This window comes from Macrobrachium nipponense, chromosome 2 (assembly GCF_015104395.2).
Source record: "Macrobrachium nipponense isolate FS-2020 chromosome 2, ASM1510439v2, whole genome shotgun sequence".
Taxonomy (NCBI): domain Eukaryota; kingdom Metazoa; phylum Arthropoda; class Malacostraca; order Decapoda; family Palaemonidae; genus Macrobrachium; species Macrobrachium nipponense.
The window spans coordinates 154,984,931-154,999,102 of NC_087201.1; the positions used below are offsets into that span (position 1 = coordinate 154,984,931).

The 14,172-nt window shown below is 37.7% G+C and overlaps 1 protein-coding gene across 5 annotated transcripts in view; it reads right to left on the minus strand.

Moving 5' to 3' along the window:
* The window catches only part of LOC135221051 (transgelin-3-like), a 156,172-nt gene that overhangs the window by 67,141 nt on the left and 74,859 nt on the right, over nt 1-14,172 (minus strand). For all 5 annotated transcript variants that reach the window (XM_064258792.1, XM_064258788.1, XM_064258789.1 and 2 more), the window contains one exon: nt 13,542-13,646. In XM_064258792.1, coding sequence (XP_064114862.1) covers nt 13,542-13,646 — 105 coding nt within the window. The remainder of the gene's footprint in view (nt 1-13,541; nt 13,647-14,172) is intronic.

Sequence of the window (14,172 nt, forward strand, 5' to 3'; positions counted from 1 at the left end):
TGTTTTGTTTTTTTTGTTTTAGTATTTGCTTTTACTTTTATTCGTTACGTCGAATGAATGTTTACTTGTTTTTATTTTGTTTGTTTAGGATAACAAGGGTAAATCACGGGAGGTCTCTCGTTAGCGTACACTTTACGGTCAGTTCAGTATCGTTTTACCAGAACTATTAAGAGGGTTTTGTTGTTGTTTAAGAATCGCTTACCGATAACGTAAGACTTTGAGAATATTTCTGGGGAAAATTCTTTTATTTTTTGGTGATCGAATACTTTAGTAAAAATACTTTATTGTTATTATCATTTTCTTTCGGGTTAATACTGTCATAACTTTGATACTTTTAATGATACTCAGTACTTAAGAAAATTTCCATTAACGAGTCGATGGTCAAAGGGAGACCGACTCCTTATCAGAACGTAAGAACGCCTGTGCTCACGAGAAGTCAAACAAGGAAATTAACCATGCCGGAAGGTACACAGTCCGCGAATTCGAGCGCAGCAGTAATGGGAACACATAAGGGACATGTGATTAATCACATAGCTAAATTTTGCGGAAGAAAGAACGGTCAGTTAGCTTGTAACTTAGAGAACTGGATAGAGCAGGTGGAGACACGCCTAGATAGCATAACGGGGACAGATAGAGAAAAGCTTATTGAAGCCAAGAGTTATCTTGATTTGGAAGCCGGAGGAGACTTAGAACGGTACGTCCACTCCGAGACTTACCGAGATCTTAAGAATTGGGAAGAATTGAAACGGTATTTCAGGAAGGTTTATTCCACAGTTGGTGAAAGAGATCCAGTTACTAGCTTGGCAAGGATAGTGCGTCAATTTAAGTTAGACGAAAGACGTTACCAAGAGTTTAGCTCTCAGTTGTATAACAATATGAATGAATGGGGTAACTTCATGGAATCCACAGGTTGGATAGAGGTAGAAGGAGGCAAGCAAAAAATGCTAATGGGTCATGTTAAAAAAATATTTAGACTAGCAATAATGATTGGAAGCCTGCCAACGGAAGTCATTGCAAGGATGACTCGTAAGTGGGAGACATCCGATGATGTAGCAGAGATTGAAGAGGAGGAAACAAAATCCTAGGTAGAAGACCTGAAGGGAATCCTATATACAGACCTTTAGTCGCTATAGGACAAAAAGAAAAGGGTCCAAATAGATCTAGGACACCATCTAGAAATCAGAATAAGATGCCAGGTAAATCTTCTCAAGGAGGATTTTCGACAGTCACGTGTTTATAACTGTCAGAAGAGAGGACATTATGCCAGTGACTGCCGAGGGATAGCCTTCTGTCCTTTCCATAAGAGAACAGGACATAGTGCTCGAGAATGCAGAAATAAATTTGTTTCAGCTCCTAGAGGTAGATCTCAGTCGAGAGGCAGAAGTAGAAACAATAGTCAATCTCCCCCAGTTAGAGGAAATAGAGATTCAACCCCAAATAGATATGCTAATCAAACAGCAAGTATAGGGTATCAATCAGTTCAGTCAATGTCAGACGACGCAATGGGAAATTTTCTGCTTACTGGTACAATGAATCTTCCTCTATAACAGAGAGAACGTCCGGAATGTCAAGGCTAAGTCAAGCTACACAGGTTAGCAAAGTTGATGTAGGGAATGAATATAATTATAGACCCTTATTTCCCGCACATGTCGGTCTAGAGAAACCTATTGTTACATTCTTTGATACAGGTAGTCCTAAGAATATAATGTCAGAAAAGGTGTATCGGTTGTATTTTTCTCACTTAAGTTTGAACACAGCAGTAGATTGTAGAATCACAGACGTCCAGGGTAATGATATTCACGTAATTGGACAGTTAGATTTTCCATTTAGGCTAGGAAGAATTGCTCTAAGAGAAAATGTTCTGGTAGCCAGAGATATACAATTAGCTTTTGCTCATTTGCTGATAGGTTATCCAACTATGGCTAGACAAGGGATAAGCATTGATGCCCCTAGAGAACAACTAGTGATTAACAACGGTCGTGAGATTTCTAGAATACCAATATGCAAGTCAATTAAAAGAACTCAGACTAAAGAGAATCCCACGATGAAAGGTATCTTAAAGAAGGATAAGACAGAGGGAAGATATCCAGAATGCATCACGAGTTCACAACAGATCATAAACCTCTTAGAATCAAATCAATGCACTTATTTAAAGTTAGAGAGGGAATTAAGACTTAAACCAGGAGAAAGCACGTGGGTAGAATGTACAGTAAATCCAATTTTTGAAGGGAAGGAAATTCTCACGCTTACTGAAAAGTCGCAAGTAAATGGAATACATTATTCCTCTAGTTTACATGAAGTCAGACAGGGCAAGATAGCGTTACAGATTACGAATAACAGAGGAGGAAAGGTTAAGTTAACACCAGGTACAGAGATAGGCCTAGCAGAAGTATACTCCATACCTATCCGAGTTGTAGAACGGGAAACGGTAGCCGCGATCAGTAAAGGAAATGAAAATTACGCTCAGGACATAAAACTGAGAAGAGCTAAAATAGGATCTCATTTAAAGGACATTAAGGAAAACCATGTTAGGGAGGAATTCATAGACTTACTGTGCGAATATAATGATATAGTCGCTCTAGACGGCGACACCTTGGGAAATACACGCGAAATAACGCACAAGATAGACATTCCATCGAACACAAAGCCAATCTACATACCAGCCTATAGAGTAGCACATTCCCAGAAGGAGATCATTGAAAGAGAAGTACAAAGAATGAATAGGCAAGGAATAATAGAACCATCTAAATCCCCATGGTCCTTTCCACTTTTGCTAGTTCCTAAAAGGGACAAAACTTATAGAATAGTTGTGGATTTCAGAAAATTGAACCAAATTACTGAAAATGATCCTTATCCAATGCCGTCAATGCGAGATCTTATCGCCACTATAGGGTCCAAGAGATACTTCACCACTATAGATTTATTGCAGGGATTCTTGCAAATCCCTCTAGACGAAGAAAGTAAACCTTTGACTGCTTTTTTTGTTTCACTAGTACGGCAGATACCAGTATGTAAGGATGCCTTTTGGTCTAAAGTCAAGTCCGGTAACTTTTGTAAGATTAATGGATAAAATTTTGGGCGATTTACTAGGCAAAGACGTACACTGTTACATAGATGATTTGGTAATAGCAACAGACACTATAGAGGAACACATAGACTTAGTCAGAGGAGTCCTAAAGAGATTAAGAAAAGCCAACCTGAAGCTTAAACTGAAGAAGTGTAACTTCCTTAAAAGGAAAATAGACTACCTTGGTCATACACTAAGTGAAAAGGGCGTAGAAGTAAACGGATTAAGGATTAAGTCGATTAAGGAATATCCAACACCTCAGTGCAAGAAGGACGTAAAGTCATCTTAGGTTTTAGCAGATTTACCGCAAGTTCATAGGGAACTTTGCAGTCATATCAGCTCCACTAACTGAACTTTTAAAGGAACACGTATCATTTACATGGACATACGAGCAGCAAGAAGCATTCGATGAATTGAAAGAAAGATTAACACATCCCCCAGTACTTAGCTTCCCAGACTTTGGCAAGGAATTCTTTTTAGCCACGGATGCAAGCCACATTGGTATAGGAGCATGTTTAAATGCAAAGACAAGATAATAATAAGTATAATGCGATAAGCTTATTACAGTAGGAAATTAAAGCCCTCAGAAGTGAACTACTCAGTAACAGACCTCGAGTCTCTAGCTATAATAGACGCTTTAAAGCATTTCAGATATATAATTTTTGGTTACAAGATAACCGTGTTCACGGATCATTCAGCTGCAGTAGAAATGCTAAAGAACCCCTAATTTTTCTGGACGAAGAGCCCGTTGGTTCATGACAGCCCAAGATTATGATATAGAGGTGAAATATGTCCCTGGGAAGACGAATAAGGTAGCAGATGCATTATCAAGATATGTGTCACAAGGTGATAGTATAAATATGATAATTCAAGAAGAAGAAAAGAATGAAACAATGTGCAATGACATAAATGTACTCACCATGCATTATACAGAGGAGCTTTCCCGGCAAAATTTAATAAAAGAACAAGAAAGAGATGAAGATATAAGGGAACTGTTTAAATACGTTAGAAACGAAAGAAAACACAGCCAACAAGAATTAACCGAACTAGGTAGGAAGGTTGGATGTCCCACAGATGCACTAACGGACATAGATGGCGTATTAATTTGGATGTGTCACGAATATGACCCATTTGGTCAATTTCTAGGTGTACTGCACAAAAGGTTAGTACGAAGAGTCTAAGAAAAAAGGTCATTGAGCTAATGCACGACGATGACATGAGAGCTCACCCAGGAAGGGATGAGACAATTAGACTAATCCAGAGAACTTTCCATTGGAAGGGAATTCACAAGGATGTTAGTAATTATGTGAAGAGCTGCAATACATGCAACAGCTACAAGGGAAGAACAGACAAGGAAGTACCACTAGGGAAATATCCTATCCCACAGACTCCTTTCGAAAGAGTATCTATTGATCTTATCACTAATCTTCATACCACGAGTAAAGGGAATAAGAATATACTAGTATGTATCGACGCGCTCACGAGATATACAGAGTTGGTACCACTAACTAGTAAAAGTGCCAAGGAATGTGCAACCGCTCTCTTTGATAAGATATTTTTGCAGATATTCTGCCCACAGCTCATTATTTCTGATAATGGGACCGAGTTCAACAACTCGTTAGTTCAAGAAATTTGTAACGCCTTTAAGGTAGAAAAGGTAGCGATACAGCCGTATCACCCAGCTAGCAATGGCTTAGTAGAAAGGAATAACAGGAAGGTTTTAGACGTATTACGTCACACAGTAGGACAGGATCCTGACTGGGACGTCAATTTACCTTTAGTCCAATTATCATTAAATGCAAGGCATCATACGAGTACTCGAGCAACTCCCATAAAAGCTTTGATGGGATATGAACCCAGATTACCTTATGCATGGCTGAATCAGCCAATACAGCCAAACTACTCTGAAGATATCATGAAGATAAGAATCGGAAACTTTAAAGTAATACACAAGCAATTGCACAAGAATCTAGAAGAAGCCCAGCAGAATATGATAGAGAAGCATCAAGAAGGATTAAGGCCTGTAGACTACAAGACAGGGGATGAAGTCTATATTAAGAAGGAAGTAAGAAGTGGTATTAATTATAAGTTAGCCACAAAATTCACAGGACCATACAAGGTCGTAGACGTACAAGAAACTAAGATAAAGGTTAAGAAAATGAATAACCAAATGCCTTCCACATATGCTGAATCATTAGAAGAAGAAGAATTTTGGATAAACAAGGACAAGGTCAAGAGAACCAAAGAAGTTGAAGAATCCGAAATGACAGAGACGTCAGAAGAAATTCCAGAAGAAGGAACTAGATATAACCTAAGAATAGAAGAGTCACTTTTCAGTGAAACAGAAGAACAAACCCATTAATTCATCCAATTATTCCCATGTATTTATTTGATTTCGTTATTGCTAAGTTTACCTTCATCGGTCGACTTAGGAATAATCTTTTATTGTTACAATTCTTACTTTAATTAGTCGGTTTGTAGCAATTTTTTTTTTTGTTGGTTAAGTGCACTTAACTTCAAATTTATTTTGACTTGAAGGGAATTATTTGGGTATGTAAGAAACGGTTCAATGCGTAGTATAAGAATTTTAAGACGTATATTAAGTTTAATCGTTCCATAAGAACATTCTTAGAAGTAAAAGAATAAATAAGACGGGTTAAGATAGATATTAAGAGATTTTAAGATAAGACAATTCGTTTCAGAAATTATTAAGATTTTGAAGGGGTAATTAATACACCTACTTTGTTCAAATCCATAAGATGTTGATTGATGATAACTTACTAATAAGATATTAAGTGATGAAGACTCACTAACAAGATAGTAGTTGTTGAAAACTTACTAACAAGATATTGATTGGTGAAAGCTAACTAATTGTTGTCACAGTAGAAGAAACCTACAAGTATTAACCACTAACCGGTTCCTTTAACCGAGTTGCCAATATTGTTTTAGTATCAAGCAGTGAAGTTATATTGTTTAATGCACAAGGTTACTCAGAAATTACAGTAAGAATGTCCAATGAAATTTTGAATAAACACAATACACAATCTCAGTAGGAAGTCAAGGACACACTTGTTATTGCATACAAATACACAAGGATATTTTCTCCCAGGACTTGTCTCCAAACAACAGGTCGCAGCAAACAAGAAGCCATCAAGTGTCGTCAACAAAGAAAGAAATTTATTTTTCCATAAAGAAAGACGATATCCACCTAGATAGAATAGGACTGAGGACTGAACCAATCATGTACTGTAAACTTGGATAGTTACCATTATTTTTTGCTTCTACCATGCATTTATATAACTTTTATGACTTAAGGGCTTATGTATGTTTAACTTTCAGTTTTCTTGTTTTTTGGTGATTTATTTTGTTTGCATTCAGTTTCATGTTTCTTAATGTGATTTACTCATATTTGAATTCAGTTTGATGATTCTTTTAATATTACTTAATCAAGTACTTGTTCATATTCATATTCAGTTTTTATGTTTCTCTGAATGTTACTTACTCAAGAATTTATTCATGTTTACATTCAATTTTGATTGTTGCCCTTAATGTTACTTAATCAAGGATTTGCTCATGTTTACATTCACTTTTGATGTTTTTGAGTCAAAGTTTCAATATGATTTCCAAGAAGCATAAGTTAGGAGTCCTCTTGTAGGTATAATATTTGCTTCAGCTTAGATAACGCTGTCGGAGTCAGCGAGGTAGCGGGCCGAGACTGTAATAGTGTGGCACAGTGTCGTTATTCCAAAAGACAATAACTTAATAATACTTAAGAAAAAGGCACGAAACGGATAATAAGGAAGAAAGGGAAAGGGAATAATACGATAATGATTTTTCTTAGTGAAGGGATTTTGTTACTCCAAACATTAGGCTTTTAGCCATTAGACATCTGGTTTTCATCTCCCCCAAAAAGCCTCTGTCCGTACCAGCGATTAGTGACCAGCGATATCGCCCAGGCATCTTCGAGAAATTGGAAACTACTCTCATTAGCGCCTATGACTAATCGGCGTTCCCTTCGTGAACAGGTCAGAGAGAGCCATCTGGCATACGTTAAAAAGGAATTCTATGACCCGTTGTTAGAAAGAGGGAAGTACCAAACTCTTAAAAGCTCCACCCTCCCAAATATAGGCCTCTAGTATCGACGAATCAAAAGCCATGAGTGTTGGTCATAAGACAGCCCAAAAGGGGTATCAACGAATGACCTATGAGGTTACCAAGGGATACGCCCTAAGAAGCCAGGACATGAAGAAGGAGGCGTATACAAATTCAAAGCCTACGAATTACTGTAGAAGACCTGACAGGAAGGCGGTCTCGTATGAAGTTAGTAGCCACTAAGAGACAAAAAGTCTTTCAGAAAATGCCACACCCAGTCAGAATCCAAAAATCCAAAGGCGGGGCTAAGGAGATTTCAACTGAACAAAAGGCGAGACAGAGAGAGAGCAGGCAGAAAAGAGAGCAGAGAAAAAAGGGGAACAGAGAAGCCAAGAGAGAGAACAACGGGGAGCCTGAGGGGAGAACTGCAGTGGCATGGCTGTGAAACAGAGAAGGACAGAAGAATCCCCAGAAGAAGAACAGGTGCAAAAGTGTGGTGTGCGAAGCAATCAAAGACAGTGAAAGTGACAATCAATACTCAGTAAAATTCCCTCGTGCCTATATACTCGTAATTGCAACAAGTGCCAATTTAAGTTTTATCAGTCCAAGAGCCCAGTAACTCAGAAGGTGGAAAAACCTTGTAAGAACCCCTAACGAAGAATAAAACGTAATTTGTATGAATATATCAATTTCATTTCTCATCTAAAAGTAGAACCCTTCCTTTTAACGAATTCCAGATTAAGAACATTGAGCAAGACAAGAAGAATTTATATAAGCCTAATTCCCCAAAGTACAGCTTCACGGCACACGTTACCTTAGATCTGTGCAAAGAAGTAAGTACCGTCACAGATATATATATATATATATATATATATATATATATATATATATATATATATATATATATATATATATATATATATATATATATATATATGTGGGTATCTTTAAAGTCCCAGTACCATACCATTACAAGTATTTATTGCTTGTAATGCTACTGGGACTTTATGGATATCATTCTTGACGATATATATATATATATATATATATATATATATATATTTAAATATATTTATAATATATATATATATATATATATATATAAATATATATATATATATATATATATATTTATATATATATATATATATATATATATACAAAAAGTTAGTCCAAAGGAAAGCTATTTAAGAGGTGAACCTCTTGACAGCAAAAGAGAAACAACGCAATAAAACAACCCAAAGAAAGAGAGAAAAAACCTTCACTCCAAACATGAAGAAACACCTCCTCCCTCCCCAGTTATAGGAACAAACACGTGACCCGACCTTCTTTCTCCAGCCAAACCCGTAAACTAATCTTTAAATGGCGAAACCTCCCTCACAGAACAAACACTACTACACATGGATAAAAGTAAACTCGTTAGCGTTCTTAGAAAGCCTAGGGTGTTATATTATTTCTTTTTACACGCTGTTTCGAAGTTTCACTCTTCTATAACAAAACGCTGCCGGCCAAAGGTTTTTTTTTTTTATATAAGCCACATTAATCACGATTTGTTTATACATTTGTATTTTCATGTATACTGAAGTAAATCTTATGTTACCCAATATCGAACTTTTTTCGTATAATTTTTTTTTTATATACAAAGATACTTCTTTCATAATCTTATCATTATTAACGTCTTGGCATATCACTTGCATGTCATGAAAGGTCACACTTGCTTCAAGCAAATGATTAAGTGCCCTGAATAATAATAAAATATTTTATCAATTCGTGCATTAAGATATCTGTACTGAAGAACCCAATGTCTGCGTAAGAAGTTGCTCCTCCTCCTCCTCCCTTCCCGTCCCATCCTCTTCACTTTCCCTGAGAGAGCATCACTTTAGGAGTTATCTCAGCCCATCCTTCTGGATGGTTCGGAGGCTGGCTGCCTCCTCGGGAAGGTGGAGTCCCTCTTGACAACCTTTTCAGCCCCATCAGGCTGACTTACGACGACAACGGCACTGGCATCTAGTGGCATAACACCCTCTCCTCCTCTCTCCCCCCCCCCTAAAAAGCCACCTTTTACGCCACCGGGGGGCATGTGCCCTAGTCCTCAATATGGGACACAGAACACTGGGCACAACTGTATAATCACCCCCCCCCTTCCCCCCCCACCCATTTTGAACAACAAAATTGGTGTACAATCCCCCCCAAACCCCTCTGAACGACAAAATTTGGTGTACAAAACCGGCCCCCCCCCCCCTTTCAACGACAAAATTTGGACATACGAGCGGTTGCAACGACAGAAAATGGGGGCCAAAGGCGGACAATGTAAATGCGTAAAATGCATTCGTGATTTCAAGAGCTTTTAAAATAATTACGCTCGTCACATCTTCGTGATATTTACAGGGTTACGCAATAAGTGAGAAATGTGAAGAGGACAGGGTGTTTGCTTTAAGACCAGTTCCATGTCGTAGAAAATATTAATAAAACAGGAAAAACAGCAGCAATGGTGCCTAAAATAAAAGAAATACAAACAAACTAATTGTCACCAGTTCCAACTCATAGAAAATAGTAATAGCAGCAGCAGCAATGATGCCAAAAAAAATAAATAAATAAAAACCAATAGTCATTGTAGAATCGCCTTTTCTGGGGTAACAAAAAGAAAAAAATAAAAAAAAAATAAAAAAAAAAAAATAAAAAACTAACACAAGCCCGATTAAACAATGACTGGGCTGAGACCAAACCCTCAACACACCCTTTAAAAGAAACAAGCAAATAACTAAATAACTAAGTAAATAAAAGGAAGAACAAGAAACGTCACGCCAACAGCGAACTGAATCAGTTCCACTCTTCAAGTATAGACCAGCTTCCAAGAAGGCCAGATAAAAAGTATTTCCTAGATGTCTTACAATACAACGGATTTCTGAATTTCCTGCTCACTGTTATTTTTAGCGACCTCATCAACGACCTAAAACACAGGACTTGAAGAGGAAGTCGCCCAGAGGAAACGCAAGAAACGAACCAGCCCCTAATTATTATAACAACGGGGCTACACTTCCATCATTTATCAGGTATCATTCGCGTGCAGCGAAATTCGTGGGTTGAGTGTATGGTGTAGTGAGAGAGAGAGAGAGAGAGAGAGAAGAGAGAGAGAGAGAGAACCCTAATTTTCACAAGAACAGTTGATCAGAAACCTGAACGAACGTATAATGAAAAAATGAACATGACAGAGAGAGAGAGAGAGAGAGAGAGAGAGAGAGAGAGAGAGAGAGAGAGAGAGAGACTTAATTTTCACAAGAACAATTGATCAATAACCTAAACGACCGTATAATAAAAATATGAACGAGAGAGAGAGAGAGAGAGAGAGAGAGAGAGAGAGAGAGAGAGAGAGAGAGCTAATTTTCTCAACAACGATTGATCGAAAAGGTAAACGAACGTATAATGAAAAATATGAACATAATAAATTTTCAAAAACCTATACGAACGTATAATGAAAATGTAGCAGAGAGAGACAGAGAGAGAGAGAGAGAGAGAGAGAGAGAGAGAGAGAACTTTTACAGGAAATGATCGTACAACTAAACGAACATATACTGAAAATATGAAAATGAAGCTGAAAGAGAGAGTGTGATGTCCTACAGCGTGTCTAATGATCAATAGTGAACGACAGGCTTTGTGGAACACCTTCCTTTAATTCTGCATTGTTCTGATAACCGAGCATAATTGAGCGACATTGAGAAACTGAAGGAAATTCTCGCGGGTTATTTCTTTCGTATTTCCTGGAGTTTTATTTTTGTCTACATTTTTTCTTTGAAGTTCAGAACAAAGGGTTTGAATGCCAATTTTCCGATAAAATATAGTGTAACGCTACGAAAAACATAATTACTCATTTAATCTTTCTTTTCAAACAAATGCTTCTCAGGAAGCAATTAAACAAACAAAAAAAGATAACCGCAAATGGATGCTGTAAAAGTGATGTTAAAAGGAATGTCTAAAATAGACAAATAAAACACAAATACGTAGACGAGACGATGAACTAAAAATAAGAAATAGAAAAAAAATTGCCTATTTCTCCAAAATAAACTTAAGAACGAATATCTAGGAAGAATGGTTCTCTCTCTCTCTCTCTCTCTCTCTCTCTCTCTCTCTCTCTCTCCATGTGGAGAGTATCCAAGAAATCATTAGCAGAAGTGGTAAGGGGAAAAAAGGCAATAAATCTCCAAAGTGAAGAGAGAAATCTTGGGTATAATATAAACAATATCAAGTGTTACACAGAGTACGGTAAGTTCACTTTACTGATTGCACGCAAATCTCTCTCTCTCTCTCTCTCTCTCTCTCTCTCTCTCTCTCTCTCTCTGTTACGTTTTCTTATGTTCAATATGTGTTCTTTTAGCTTTTCGATAAACTGCTCTTATAAAAATTAGTTTTCTCTCTCTCTCTCTCTCTCTCTCTCACACACACACACACACACACACACACACACACACACATATATATAATATATATATATCTATATAATATTAAATATATATATATATATATACTATATATATATATATATACACACACACACACACACACACTATTTTAACAGCCGGCTGACAGCAGTAAACAAGCTGACGCCTGACAGTCTGATACGAGGTTATTCTGAATCTAAGAAACTTGGAAGAAATATCTGGGTAGACTTAAAGTAGTATATCTCGAGTGGCGTAGAGTTAAGCGCTCGGCTCACAAACTGATGGACTTGTCTTCGGCACAAAACGAATAGGAATGAATTATATACCGAGTTATTAATCTGCTGTTAAGGATTGCAACACCGGAGAGAGAGAGAGAGAGAGAGAGAGAGAGAGAGAGAGAGAGATAAAACCCAAGAAGCAGGTGATGTATGCTCCACCAAAACGCATACAATCAAAACGGTAGGGCCTCCATGGTCACCGAACTGGGATGAATCCCTTCTTAAGAGACTCTCTCTCTCTCTCTCTCTCTCTCTCTCTCTCTCTCTCTCTCTCCTCTCTCTCTCTCTCTCTCATTATTCGAAGGAGCGCATCTGTACGTGCAACTGCATGAAGCATTTAATATATCTGTTTAAGAGGCCAGAGTATCATCACTTAGGTAAGATGTCCAGGAACACTTTTACAATCTAAAAAAAGAGAGAGAGAGAGAGAGAGAGAGAGAGAGAGAGAGAGAGAGAGAGAGAGAGGCTAAAACTCGCAGCAAGTTTTCGAAAGTAATCCACAGAGGGCTAGACACAAAACGTACCTCGAGCTCACTCGAAACGAGGACGATGAAGAGAGAGAGAGAGAGAGAGAGAGAGAGAAGAGAGAGAGAGAGAGAGACGACGTCACTCAAGGAGCAAAAGCCGAGGAGTGAAGAGATCCGAGCTCGGAGTTTTTAAGTCTATTTCGAGCAGTGATATGACTACGATCATCCTGGCCTCATAATGGATATAAGTAGGATCCGTGTGTGTGTGTGTGTGTGTGTGTGTGTGTGTGTGTGTGTGTAAAACAGAGAGAGAGAGAGAGAGAGAGAGACTCTTGCATTCATTAATACAAATTAAACAAACAATATGCAAATTCCTCGTCGACTCAGATCGCTATCCGATTGGAGTTGAAATTAACAGTGAACGAGATGCAAAAATGGCCACTGCATTCGCATAGAAGCATTTTTCGAAAGTGTAAATAAGAATAATATTAGTAAATCAAATAAGAATGACAATAATAGATGCAAGGTCAAATAAATATCATCTTTACGTACTCAACTGAGGCCAGCGATCTACTCCATCAGTCAGTGAAAATACGCCACAATGGAAACCCACTACTCTCTCTCCTAAAACTCTCTCTCTCATCTCTCTCTCTCCCCCCGAAAAAAAAACCCCCCCCCCCCCCCCCCGATCTCTCTCTCTCTCTCTCTCTCTCTTTCGAGTGTCATCTAAACAACAATTTCATCATTAAATCTAATAGTTGTGGATTACATCAGTTATCACAGCCACCCCACCAACTCGAGATACAAGTCCCCGACCTGAGACGTCATATGAATCTTCCACAACATTTCCATTCCATTTGTTCTCTCTCTCTCTTCTCTCTCTCTCTCTCTCTCTCTCTCTCTCTCTCAGATGATTAATATTATAAAGAATAACAAAATATATATATAGTTTCCTAATAACATCAGTTAAACAGTAATACTTACATTTAGAATTTTTTTACCATCTAAACTAAAATAATAATTTTATACATTACGAAGACCTGAAATAATTATATTTTTACATTATAAAGCCCTATATATAAATATAAAGTGCACAGTCTCTCAATATCAGCAGTGACATCGTATCTATGAGGTAGAGCTATCTCTGTCCAAATTACATTTTATGATATATAAATAAACAAACATTTGCATCTTTACTCACCATATAAAGATTCTTATTCTCGTAGAGATCGTTGACCTGGAACAAGTCTTGGCTCTTGAGTCCGTAGTTTTCGCAGCCCTTCAAGAAGAGCTCCAGATTCTCGCGCTGAAATTGCAAAAAAGAAGAGACTCTTAAGTAATCACAGGGAACACAATCAAAGGCTGCAGAGGACTCCTGTCGTCTACGAAATCATACAAATTGAAAGAAGTTTGCTACAGACAGTTGCCTGCGTTTGCGTGCGGGAATGTGCGTCTGCTCACGCGCGCAACCACCTCCATATATAAATGAAAATATTTTTTGGATAAAGGAAGCTAAGGAAACTCCCTTTCTCCCTCAGCAACTTCATAAGTAAAAGTGTGTGTGTGTGTGTGTGTGTGTGTGTGTGTGTGTGTGTGTGCGCGTGGGTGGAGAGAGAGGAAAATTTACGTGCGTTACCTCACCCGTATAAATGCTTCTTACAAATAACTATGAATAATCCTTAAAGAACATTTAACTATGAATAACCCTCAATGAACCGAAAATATTGACTATTGTTCATAAATATCAAAAGGCACGATATGTGCAGGAATAAATATACAACATTCAAAGGACAAACCCTTCAACGAAAGGATAATCTCATCTTTATCAAATT